The sequence below is a fragment of the Notolepis coatsorum genome (genome assembly GCF_963971535.1).
Source record: "Notolepis coatsorum genome assembly, chromosome: 9".
Taxonomy (NCBI): Eukaryota; Metazoa; Chordata; class Actinopteri; order Aulopiformes; family Paralepididae; genus Notolepis; species Notolepis coatsorum.
In genome coordinates this window covers 67815294-67829006 of record NC_140173.1, presented here as the reverse complement: position 1 = coordinate 67829006, position 13713 = coordinate 67815294, and the positions used below count along the sequence as shown (strand labels likewise).

Genomic DNA, 13713 nt, shown 5'->3' with positions numbered 1-13713 from the left:
TGGAAGACACGTTTAAAAAAAAAATTAAGGACTGTAAAATATATCATGACAAAGAAAATAACGAATTTGATTGATTAAAACAGGCTGAAATTCTATTAAATTAATGTGAAATCAATAACACAATATAACAGGACTGCAATAGTTACGACTACTCGTCGTTATGCATACAAGCAACATGTGTACTGTACAGTGTACAGTACTGTCTAGTATATTGGATAATGGGCGTATTATATATATATTCTGTTCTATTTCATAAAATGATCTGCATGTGCAAAGCTGAATTCTGAAAGGCAGACTGGCTGCCAGTGAAAGAGAAAAAGCAGGAGATTTCAGCTCATGCCAGTATACACGCAAAGTACCCGTTTTTAACAAGTCGCCATTACTGTGGTTGCGCAGTACCTACAATACACGGAGCGCGTTGGAATGTAAGCTGTGCTAAGAAGTGTAAAATGTTCTACTTTTATCATTTTAACATTATTCAACGTTACTGTTGACAAGCAACGATGTCTAGGAAGTCGGGTGGGCTGCTCAAACAGTAGTGGCAAACTTCAAGTTTTGAAAAAGACTGAATGCGAAATACACAAGCCTTTACTTCATGAAGATTGCCCCCGTCTGAGACCATACAGTTTACATAGATTCCCTGGCCGTGCAGAGGAGAGGACCAAGATATTCGCCAGAAGTGGATTAAGAATACCAACAGAAAGGACTTTGTTTCCAATAAAAACAGCACGGTAGGTTTAGTTTAACAGTCGACAATCTCTATTCATCTCACAATGACTAACGTTAGCAACTTAGCATACAGCTGCCTAGCCTAACATGGTGATGAAGACCTTAAATCTTACAAATGTTTGGATGCCTATTGCCTACTATTGCCTGGTGTGTGGATGGGTGAGGATTTTTTTTCTAATAGTCTACTAGTACAAATGTTTGGATCAAAATGCTGATCGGTACTTTGGTAGTTCGTTCAGACGGGAGAGGACAGAGGAGAGGGGGTGTTCGCCTCCTTTTTTGCACTCTTCTCCCTGATTTGTAATAGCTTTTGGCAATCTGAAATACTCAAATGCTTTTCCCGGTCCGACCGATTAGTACAGCCAAAAACACGGCAATAATTGACCATTTTGAGCAACAATGACCAGGAACAGTTGCTAGTTTGTAGAGACCTGCGGCATATTTAGCCATTTCCAGGTAAAATGTGACATGGCATCTTACGTCCACTAGATGGCAGCCTCATCCTTTCCAAACACAGCTACATGCTGTACCATGTATACTGAATGGAGTCAGTTCACCTCAATACATGGAGGCATGAATGAATGAATGAAAACTTTCTTTAACAAATTGCAGAATGGGTACAATACAGTACGGCTCAATACACACAATTGTTAAGGGGATGCAGACCTGAAAAAGACGTTTGTCTTGTTTCCATCAGGGTCCCCCCCATTTTCAATTCATATAGACATTTATGACAGACAACATACATGACATTTATGGCATAGGGACATATAGGTATTTAGTACTGATACATTTGTGACATAAACGGTATTCAAATATACAGTACTGTTACCCCTAGATCCTGACAGAGTATATACATATTTAGGCAGAGAACTCTCTTGCTCTCACTGCAATTTATATTAGATTATATAGCAAACTAACACATCTGTGGTATTGTGCAGCTTGTAGCTATACTCTATTCTACTGTGTTCTGTTCTATTCAGCTATTGTGGACTATGGTGATGTAATTTATTAGCCCTCTGACGGAGAGGCACAACAAACATTGGAACCTATGGAACCCGTTCTAGTGACTGGCTGGTCCTTAAGGTCCAGTTTGCTCAGAACAGGATAAATCTGAATTTTGCTATGATGCCCTCTAGCTCATGGAATGAACTCCAACAGTCCGTAAAGCTTGAGATTATCCCCTCTGTTTCAGTTTTCAGAGTTTAAAACCTTGATCTCTAACCTTTGTCAATCAAGTTGTACGTGTTTAATTGATTTTTATCCTTGCTCTTTCCCTCGTCTTGTGTCTGTAAATGAGGGAAACCTCAGTTGCCTTTTCAAGTTTAAATAAAGGTTTGAAATTCAAACGAAAACAAAACAAAACATCTCCTGTACTGACCAGCTTGTACTCCTCCAGCTCCTTGGGGTCGATGCCATTGGGGTTCCAGATGTTTCCGTCCATCTCTCCCACTCCCACGCACTTGGCTCCGAAGCGGTGCAGGTAGCGCATGGAGTGGAGGCCCACGTTACCGAAGCCCTGGGGAGGAACAACGCCATAACGTTTCAAATCAGAAAAGCCGCTAATGGGGCCGGCCATGCGTGGCTAAGTGTGTTATGCTAGCATGTGGCTAAGTGTGTTATGCTAGCATGTGGCTAAGTGTGTTATGCTAGCATGTGGCTAAGTGTGTTATGCTAGCATGTGGCTAAGTGTGTTGTGCTAGCATGTGGCTAAGTGTGTTGTGCTAGCATGTGGCTAAGTGTGTTATGCTAGCATGTGGCTAAGTGTGTTGTGCTAGCATGTGGCTAAGTGTGTTGTGCTAGCATGTGGCTAAGTGTGTTGTGCTAGCATGTGGCTAAGTGTGTTGTGCTAGCATGTGGCTAAGTGTGTTATGCTAGCATGTGGCTAAGTGTGTTATACTAGCATGTGGCTAAGTGTGTTATGCTAGCATGTGGCTAAGTGTGTTGTGCTAGCATGTGGCTAAGTGTGTTGTGCTAGCATGTGGCTAAGTGTGTTATGCTAGCATGTGGCTAAGTGTGTTATGCTAGCATGTGGCTAAGTGTGTTGTGCTAGCATGTGGCTAAGTGTGTTATGCTAGCATGTGGCTAAGTGTGTTGTGCTAGCATGTGGCTAAGTGTGTTATGCTAGCATGTGGCTAATAATAATAATAATAATAGATCAAATTTATATAGCGCCTTTCATAGAACCCAAGGTCGCTTTACAATCAGGACAAAAAATAGGGCAAGGAAAGTAGGGGGGGGGAGGGGGAAAAGGGGATGAGGGAAAGTAGGGGATAATGGACCTAATTTAATCTAAAACTAACTGATGGGGAAAGCCTTGGTGAAGAGGTGTGTTTTTAGAGCGGATTTGAAGGTGTCCAGGGTTGGGGCGTTGCGGATTTCGGGGGGGAGAGAGTTCCAGAGGGTAGGGGATGCCACGCTGAAGGCTCTGTCCCCAAAAGTCCGTAACCTGGTGCGAGGGATGGAGAGGGGACCTAGATCAGAGGATCGTAGGTTCCGGGATGGAGTGTACTGGTGGAGGAGATCAGACAGGTACCGGGGGGCGAGGGCATGGAGGGATTTGTAGGTGAGGAGCAGGAGTTTGAAGGTGATGCGGAACCTGACTGGAAGCCAGTGGAGATGGATGAGGGTGGGGGTGATGTGCTGCCAGGGCTTGGTGTGAGTGAGAACCCTGGCAGCTGAGTTCTGGACATACTGGAGCCTGTCCAGGGCTTTGCTGGGTACCCCGAACAGGACTCCATTACAGTAGTCCAACCGGGAGGTGACTAAGTGTGTTAAGTGTGCTAAGTGTGTTGTGCTAGCATGTGGCTAAGACGCTAAGTGTGTTAATGCTAGCATGTGGCTAAGACGCTAAGTGTGTTGTGCTAGCATGTGGCTAAGTGTGTTGTGCTAGCATGTGGCTAAGTGTGTTGTGCTAGCATGTGGCTAAGTGTGTTGTGCTAGCATGTGGCTAAGTGTGTTGTGCTAGCATGTGCTGTGGGCTTCAGCGACAGGATACACTTGTCACATAGCGTGTTATGCTCTGCTGTGGAATCATAATGGTTACTACCTACCTCATACTATAGTCTACTGTCTACCTATATAACTCTGTATGATAGCATGTACAACAGTGCTGTATATACTACTGTACATATACATATTTATATTTACTGCATAGGCTATATCCATATCTGTCTGAATATACCTACATATAATCCTTTTATATACCTATTTATACACATGGATATAACCCATATAACTCTGTATGACAGCATGTACAATAATTTTGTATATACCTTAGATAAATATTTATTCTTACCATATATCTATCCACATATCTAGTACACCCACAGTACTAATCTTTATACCCAGTGTAATCACCTGTACATTGTATATTACTATTGCACTTTACTGTTACATTTGCACTCTGGTTGGATGTCAAACTTATTTTCATCGTACTGTACTTGTACTGTATAATGACAATACATTTGAATCTAATCTAATGTAATATAATCTAATGTTCTACTCAGTTGAAGTGACCATATTCACACGGTGGCCATTTTGCGCCTATGCTGCTCTTATCGCATGCTCAGGTTGAGATTCCTTTAGGAAATGGCTTCTGTGTGAACATGGTCAATGGTGGTCAAGCAGTGTTTTTTTTCTTCTCCAAACCCACATGTTCTGTATAATGTCCATTTTGGATGAATCTCTCTCTCTCATTTGGTGGTGACCATGGCATATATGGGCGCTCATTTCCTGGATTCTGTCTCTGAAGCAGCATAATGAAGTACTGTAGGAGTGTGGTGTAAATCCTGAAGGGGGATAATTACTTCCTCACTTCATATCCCTTCATTTTCTAGATCAACATGTAACAAGGACATACAGATGTGTGTGTGTGTGTGTCGTAGATGGAAAGTGCATTTCCTGTGCGCCGCCACTAGGGGCAGAGCGGCTAACCCGCAAGTGAGTGGAGGGTGAATAACTCTCCTTTGTTGTGGCTTCAGTGGAGTTGAGTCACTCTCTTCCCACTGTGACTCATCACACAATCATCCAGTGGTCTAATGGCCTAACAAAGACTGGGGGGCCCGGAGGGGGGGGATGATGATGATGAGAATGTTGGTGAGAGAGAAGAACGAGGGATGACTAGAAGTATAGAGCTGTGGAGGGAGGGAGGGAGAGAGAGAGGGAAGGAGAAAGAGAAGGAGGGAGAGAGAGGGGGAGGGAGAGGTGGAGGGAGAGAAGGAGAGAGGGCGGGAGGGAGAAGGAGAGAGAGAGGGAGAGAAGGAGGGGGAGGGAGAGAGAAAAGGAGCGAGAGAGAGAGAAGGATGCATGGCGGGAGGGGAGGAGAGCAAGGACATCAACGACAGGGCGTGATGGAAGCAGAGAGGGACTGGATGGAAGGAGGAAGGGTGGAGGAGGAGAAGGACGGATGAAAGGAAGGATAGAGGGAGAGGTGGTGAAGAGTAACGGAGAGATGGAGGGAGGGAGGGATAGGTGGTGAAGAGTAACAGAGAGAGATGAAGGGAGGGATGGAAAGAGAGATGGAGGGAGGGATATGTGGTGAAGAGTAATGGAGAGAGAGAGATGGAGGGAGGGAGATAGATGGAGGGAGGGATAGGTGGTGACGAGTAATGGAGAGAGACAGAGAGGGAGGGAGAGAGATGGAGGGAGGGAGGGAGAGATGGAGGGAGGGAGGGAGAGGTGGTGAAGAGTAACGGAGAGAGAGATGAAGGGAGGGAGGGAGAGAGAGATGGAGGGAGGGATAGGTGGTGAAGAGTAATGGAGAGAGAGAGAGAGGGAGGGAGAGAGATGGAGGGAGGGAGCGAGACCGAAAGGTCTTCACCCCAACTCAAACAGTCTCACTCAGACGCAACCTGCCCTCCCTATCCCCCTCCACCCTCTCCTCTGACATACTATCCGCTCTACCTTTGAGTGACACCTTCTCTGCTCTCTCCACAGAGATGGCAACCTCCACCCTCCTTTCAGCCCTGGCAACCTCCTTCGACAAGCTCTGTCCCCTCGTTGAGAAACCTGCCCGCCGTTCCCCACCCAGTCCATGGCTGACAGATCCAGTGAGAGAACAAAGACAGGTCCTGAGAGCAGCTGAAAGGAAGTATAGAAAGTCACGCCTCACTGCTGACATCGACACATATCACAACCTCTTGTTAACATTCTCCAAAACCATCACTAATGCCAAAGCTTCTTTCTTCCACCATAGGATCGAGGCCTCTGCCAAGAATCTTCGCAAACTGCATGCTACCATGTCCTCCCTCCTCACTCCCCCCCCACCCCCCCCTCCCTCATCTTTCTCTGCCGAAGACTTTGCGATCTTCTTTGAGGAAAAAGTGGAGAACATCCGCAGCTCCTTCTCCCAACCCCCACCCATTCCAAATGCTGAATCGAGAACCTCATCCTTCACTCTGTCATCTTTCTCTCCCATTACAGAAGCAGAGACCCTGACACTGGTAACGTCAAACCGTCCGACTACTTGCCAGCTGGACCAGCTACCCTCCCCACTCCTCCAGACCATAGCACCAGACATCCTCCCATTCCTAACTGCAACCATCAACTCCTCACTCAACTCGGGGGTGGTCCCCACCTCCCTAAAACAAGCCAGAGTCACGCCGCTCATAAAAAAACCAACCCTGAACCCTACTGTCATAGGCAACTACCGTCCTGTCTCTCTTCTCTCCTTCCTTTCTAAAACACTTGAACGTGCTGTATCCAACCAACTTACTACTTATCTCTTACAGAATGACCTCCTAGACCCTAATCAGTCAGGCTTCAGGACTGGTCACTCCACAGAGACAGCCCTCATTGCGGTCACAGAGGCACTTCACTTAGCAAAAGCGAAAGGCCTCTCCTCTGTCCTGATTCTCCTAGATCTATCTGCAGCCTTCGACACAGTCAACCACCAGATCCTCCTTGCGGCCCTCGCAGGAATGGGAGTGGCTGGCTCTGCGCTGACATGGCTGTCATCATACCTCAATGACCGCTCCTACCAAGTGTCATGGAGAGGGACCCTGTCGGCCACCCGCCCCCTACGGACGGGTGTCCCCCAGGGCTCGGTTTTAGGACCCCTTCTCTTCTCCCTCTACACTAAATCACTGGGTAACATTATCACGTCTCATGGCTTCTCCTACCATTGTTATGCCGACGATACTCAACTCTTCCTCTCCTTCCCTCCCTCAGATATCCACGTCTCTGTGCGGATCTCGGCCTGTCTGTCCGACATCTCAGCCTGGATGACGTCCAACCACCTCAAACTGAACCTAAGCAAAACAGAATTGCTCCACCTGCCGGCCAAATCCTCCCCCCTAACCGACCTTTCAATCACAGTCGAGAATGCAGCTGTGACTGCGTCCCCGACCGCCAAGAACCTTGGTGTTGTCCTCGACGACCAGTTGAACTTCTCTGCTCACATCGCAGCGACGACCAGAACCTGCCGATTCCTCCTGAGCAACGTCAGAAGGATACGCCCCTTCCTGACAAAAGAAGCCACCCAACTCCTCGTCCAATCAACAGTCATCTCCCGCCTCGACTACTGCAATGCACTGCTCGCTGGCCTCCCGGCCACTGCCACTAAGCCTCTTCAACTCATTCAGAACGCAGCGGCCCGCCTGATCTCAAACCTACCGAAGTCGGCCCATGTCACCCCACTTCTTAGGGACCTGCACTGGCTCCCCATTGCTGCACGAATCCGCTTCAAGGCCCTCGACCTAGCATACCGTGCGGCAAAGGGAACCGCTCCCGCCTACCTCCGGTCAATGGTCTCTAACTACACACCCTCAAGACCCCTACGCTCTGCATCTTCTGGCCGCCTCAGACCTACTCCTATCCAAGCTCCGGGAGGGTCATCAAAGAGAAGTCGCCTATTCTCAGTCCTTGCCCCACAATGGTGGAATGAACTACCCACCCCAGTTAGGACAGCCGAATCACGTCCAATCTTTCGCCGTCGACTAAAGACGCACTTCTTCAACCATTATCTGAATAAAAAAAAAAAAAAAAAAAAAAAAAAAATCTAACCCTAACTAACCGTACTGTCATGCACTTGTCCTAATAAACTAACCTACACTGTAGCACTCAACACTTTGATGAACATTGTTGCTCAGCTGATAGAGTTGTGCCCTTCCTGATGGCTTGTCGTACAGAACTTGTAAGTCGCTTTGGATAAAAGCGTCAGCTAAATGACTAAATGTAAATGTGGTGAAGAGTAATGGAGAGAGAGAGGGAGGGAGAGAGATGGAGGGAGGGAGAGAGATGGAGGGAGGGAGCGAGATGGAGGGAGGGATGGGTGGTGAAGAGTAATGGAGAGAGAGAGAGGGAGAGAGAGATGGGGGGAGGGAGGGATAGGTGGTGAAGGAGAGGGAAGACAGGACGGCTTCCGTCACCAAAAGCTAAACGCTGGTCCTCCAGTATTTCCACACTTGAGTCATGTTGGAACAGCCGTGTGATGTTAAGATGTTGGTGACTGAAGCTGTTGCCTGCATGTTAAGATGTTGGTGACTGAAGCTGTTGCCTGCATGTTAAGATGTTGGTGACTGAAGCTGTTGCCTGCATGTTAAGATGTGGATTATCAACTTATTATTATTATCAACTACACTACTTGCAAGTATTTCATACCAATTAATGTCCAGAAATCTGAACTATCACTTTATGTCAACCTGTAGAGCAGATGATTAAAAAATCAATAAATGAATCCCATGAGTGGGTTTAATTTCCTGACCGTGTTCTGTAACTGTGTTTCTGCTCACACACAGCGAAGAGAAAGGAGGGCAGATCGCCCACTTGCCTTTCAAAGTAATTACTATAATAACCAAGGAATTACTGTCTCTCTGGAATTACTACACTCTCACTATCTCTATCTCTCGCTCTGTCTGTCTGTCTATCTATCTATCTATCTATATCTCTCTCCCTTCCCCTCTATCTCTCACTATCCCCCCCCCCCCCTCTCTCTCTCTCAAGGAATTTGATTTGGTCGTTTTTGGCGCGACAGACAATTACGGTAGAATAAAATAAAAAGGTGGAACAGAATAAAATAGAATGTAAACTAAATTAAAATAGAAGTACAATAGAATAGAATATAGTTATAAAATGAAATGGGCCAGGGCTGTATAACTGTGCACAATGTGGTCGAGTATATACACTAATTCGAATAAAAATAACAATGGTAAATGGCTGCTTTTTTATATAGCGCTTTTATCCAAAGCGCTTTGCAATTTGTTACTCACATTTTTACCCATTCACTCACACATTCACACACTGACGGCGGAGGCAACCATGCAAGGTGCCAACCTGCTCATCGGGAGCAATTAGGGGTTAAGTGTCTTGCTCAAGGACACATCGACACGCTGCCCGGGAGGAGCGGGAATCGAACCGGGAACCTCCGGATTGCCAGACGACTGCTCTACCCCCCGAGCCACTGTCGCCCCAGTGGGATGGAATATTTAAGTATGAACAGTGAAGTATGAAGAGTTTTGATTGTGTATATATATAGTCCAGAAAGGGTGTGTTAATGTAAGTCAGTGGGGGGGTGTCAGTGGGGGTCCCGAGCCTTGTTGACGAGGCTCACAATACATTCTAATCTAATCTAATGTAATATTCTACTCAGTTGAAGTGACCATATTCACACGGCGGCCATTTTGCGCCAGGAATGGAGGGAGGGTGGGGGGACAAGGGCAGCTCCTTGAACTTGCGAGGCCCGGGAGAGTGCTTAAGTTTGGGCACAAAGGGACACCTGGAGCGCATGGTTCTCCTGGGCCCAAGGGGACGGCTGGGGCGCATGGTGCTCCCACTTAGGTGGGAGCACCATGGTTGACCGATGCCCAGGACGGGCGCGCATCCGTGGGGTAAGACGGCCTGTAAGAGCGCGGCACGGAGCCAATGGCAGTGACATGATGGGAATAGCCAGACTCTGAGGGGCTCTACCTGGATGACGAAGGTCTTGTCCCCGAAGCCAGGGTACATGCCCAGCTGGCTCATGTAGGCCGCCTCGTTGATGAAGTTCTCGATGCCGTGGAACACCCCCCGCCCCGTGGCCGAGATGCGGCCGTGGATCCCCCCCTGGCTGATGGGCTTGCCGGTGACGCAGGCGTGAGCGTTGATGTCCTGGAGAGCCGGAGAGAGGAAGAGAGAGAGATTAGTCTTCATATGAGAATCTTCTTCATACAATAGTGCTGTATATACCGTATATATAATACATTTATATTCACAGCATATACTGTATATATACACAGTATATCCATATCTGTCTGAATATCCCTGCATATAATCCTTCTATATACCTACTTATAACCCATATAACTCTGTATGATAGCATGTACAATACTGCTGTATATACCACATATATGTATTTATTCGTATTGTGTGTATATATATATATATCCATATCTGTCCGAATATACCTGCAACCTGCATATACTATATAATATACATACTATATCTGTCTATCTAAAACATATATAATTAATTTACTAGCAAAAGCAGTCTCTCTCTCTCTCTCTCTCTCTCTCTCTCTCCCCCTCTCTCTCCCCCTCTCTCTCCCTCTCTCTCCCCCTCTCTCTCCCCCTCTCTCTCCCCCTCTCTCTCCCTCCCCCTCTCTCCCTCCCTCTCTCCCTCTCTCCCTCTCTCCCTCTCTCCCTCTCTCCCTCCCTCCCTCTCCTTTTCCCTCTTTGTGTGAAAGGGTTAACCTTCTGTAGTGTGGTAGTGAAAGGTTAACCTTCTGTAGTGTGGTAGTGAAAGGTTAACCTTCTGTAGTGTGGTAGTGAAAGGTTAACCTTCTGTAGTGTGGTAATGAAAGGTTAACCTTCTGTAGTGTGGTAGTGAACGTGTTAACCTTCTGTAGTGTGGTAGTGAAAGGTTAACCTTCTGTAGTGTGGTAGTGAAAGGGTTAACCTTCTGTAGTGTGGTAGTGAAAGGTTAACCTTCTGTAGTGTGGTAGTGAAAGTGTTAACCTTCTGTAGTGTGGTAGTGAAAGGTTAACCTTCTGTAGTGTGGTAGTGAAAGGGTTAACCTTCTGTAGTGTGGTAGTGAAAGGTTAACCTTCTGTAGTGTGGTAGTGAAAGTGTTAACCTTCTGTAGTGTGGTAGTGAAAGGTTAACCTTCTGTAGTGTGGTAGTGAAAGGGTTAACCTTCTGTAGTGTGGTAGTGAAAGGTTAACCTTCTGTAGTGTGGTAGTGAAAGGTTAACCTTCTGTAGTGTGGTAGTGAAAGGGTTAAGAAACAAAATCAAGAGATTTCTACACTACAGTGTAACGTATTGTATGAAGGACATGTATGCGTCATCCTGCTTCATTAAAGCATCAAAGGCAATGGTTTTGGTGAATGAACAGCAGAGTTGAGCCTTTTCAAATCAACGCGCCGCATTCACAAAACAATTGCTCTCCTTGCACCAATTTCACACACAAACACACAAATCTCCCTCATGGATTACATTACTACACCATGTTAGGAATCTCTGAAGTTTTATTTTGGTATCGTTTGGGAGTTGAATTGGAAGTGAATGGCATCTAAGTTGAAACACGTAATTTGTTTTGGTGAAACGCTGCTTACAGATGGCATGAGGGAGAAAGGCGACTCTGGAGAAGAGGCTTAAAGGAACAATTCAACATTATTGGAGATGTGCTTACTATCTTCTCCAGAGTCAGACAAGAACATAGGTACCAGTTTCCTCTCTGTGAGTTCAGAAAGTTATCCAGCTGCAAGCTAGCCTAGCTTAGCACAATGGACCACTAGCCTGTTGGCCAAAAACACCTCTCCTGGAGTTCTAAGCTAGGCTAACTAGTCCGTATCCGCTTCCGTTAATTTGCGTAGTATATACACACATTTATTGCCTTTTGAGGTCCATCAAACAAACAAATAAACTTGAAATGCAAAAATACCTTAACTTATATTTCTAATTACAGGTCAATAGTACACAACACTTTCCCAAGTGAAGAGAGCAACCTGTAAACGATTAGAGGAATATCAGTCCATGACAGACATGCTGAAGCCAGCATAGTACTCTAGATAGTACCCTCAGTCCAGCATAGAGAAAAGTAAGCCCTAGATAGTACCCTCAGGCCAGACCAAGGTAAGCCCTAGATAGTACCCTCAGTCCAGCATAGAGAAAAGTAAGCCCTAGATAGTACCCTCAGTCCAGACCAAGGTAAACCCTAGATTAGTACCCTCAGTCCAGCATAGTGAAAGGTAAGCCCTAGATCAGGGGTGGGCAATTCATTTTACAAGGGGCCACATGAGAAACCTGAACTGTGTTGGAGGGCCGAACCAATGATAACTTAAACTTAATTCTGCTCAATATTCATTATCTCCAATTGTAAAAAATTACCGCAGGCCGGACACGGACGCCCAAAGGGCCGGAAGTGGCCCGTGGGCCGTAATTGCCCAGGTCTGCCCTAGATAGTACCCTCAGTCCAGCATAGAGAAAGGAAAACCCTAGATAGTACCCTCAGTCCAGCATAGACCACGGTAGGCCCTAGATAGTTCCCTCAGTCCAGCATAGACCACGGTAGGCCCTAGATAGTTCCCTCAGTCCAGCATAGACCACGGTAGGCCCTAGATAGTTCCCTCAGTCCAGCATAGACCACGGTAGGCCCTAGATAGTTCCCTCAGTCCAGCATAGACCACGGTAGGCCCTAGATAGTTCCCTCAGTCCAGCATAGACCAAGGTAGGTGCTGTTGTGGCTCAGTAAGCTTAAGAACCCAGGGGTTCCCTGACACTAACCCAGGGGTTCCCAGACACTAACCCAGGGGTTCCCAGACACTAACCCAGACACTAACCCAGGGGTTCCCACAAGCATTCAGATGGGCGTCACATGAGGCTGCATAGGGATTCTTCAGAACATTCTTTCCCTGTAACTTGATGTTTGGCCTCACTTGTCAAAATCTCTTTGAACCAAGTCAAGGAACCTTAAAAAAGGAAATGTGTGCTTTGAGACAATCCAAACACAGCCCAGGTGCCGCTCCTTTAATACTTGAAAAGTTGTTTTACCTTGGAAACGAGTCCCTGGCATAAAAGGACGGGTGGGTCTTTCTTCTGGCAATGAACAACAACAGCTCTCATATGGCGTGTGAAGCAAGACGTAAAACAGCACTTCCTTCATCACCACGGCGACAGATCCCAATAGAACACAAGCGTCAACGAGTGGGCGGGACTACAAGGCCGACCTCAAACTCTAAAAGCGGTGAGCTGTGACAATCACACACGGATTGCATCACTGCAAATCACTCCTATGTGAGCTACTGTACACAGATAAGTTGTGCTCCGTGGGTTCGAGGTCATGCGCTGGAATTGCTTTATCATCCGGAAGATAAGAAAGCAATGTATGCAAACAGCACAGTAAACATAATCAGAACCTGATTAATGTTGAGTTTTATGGTAAGCATTTTGCAGAGTTATTTGCAGACCTTTTGCTTCACAGATGGTACTTCCATCAGGGCAGCACAATACTGTGACAAACCTCTATGAAGATATTGTGTTGGTAGGATTAATATATGAAAACAGCTTCCAACGGTTATGAAAACAAGATAATCAACATTTAAGCCAAGGTCATGTTTTTAAACCAGGTCATGATTTAGTTTTTCAGTTGAATTATATTTAAACAAATAATTTTTTTAAGTTAAATAAATACATGATGTTTCCAAAGTCAGTGACTAATCGTGTTAAATAATCGTGATCTCAATATTGAGTTATTTGCAGAATTCTTTGCAGAATGTTTGCTTCACAGACGGTACTTCCATCAGGGCAGCTCAATACTCCCAACACCATAACAATGATACTGTAGCTAGCTGTGAAACAAACATTTTGCTGAAGAGATTGTGTTGGTAGCATTAATATATGGAAAGATTTCTACATTTTTGACAAACTAGAAAAAGAGGTGGTGCTACAATCCTGCATGAAAATACTGTTCCGACCGTTCTAATCAACAAGCTGCTTTCTTTCTGTACTCTTTGGTTTGGTATCGGTTAGGGGTGTAACAATGCATCGATCCTAAGGTCGAATCGAATC

The 13713-nt window shown here is 46.0% G+C and overlaps 1 protein-coding gene across 1 annotated transcript in view; it reads right to left on the bottom strand.

Annotated features, from left to right (window-relative positions):
• The window catches only part of glud1a (glutamate dehydrogenase 1a), a 75574-nt gene that overhangs the window by 23110 nt on the left and 38751 nt on the right, over window positions 1-13713 (bottom strand). Inside the window, exons 6-7 of the mRNA XM_084321793.1 lie at window positions 9637-9816; window positions 2111-2248 (exon numbers count right to left, since the gene is read on the bottom strand). Coding sequence (XP_084177919.1) covers window positions 2111-2248; window positions 9637-9816 — 318 coding nt within the window. The remainder of the gene's footprint in view (window positions 1-2110; window positions 2249-9636; window positions 9817-13713) is intronic.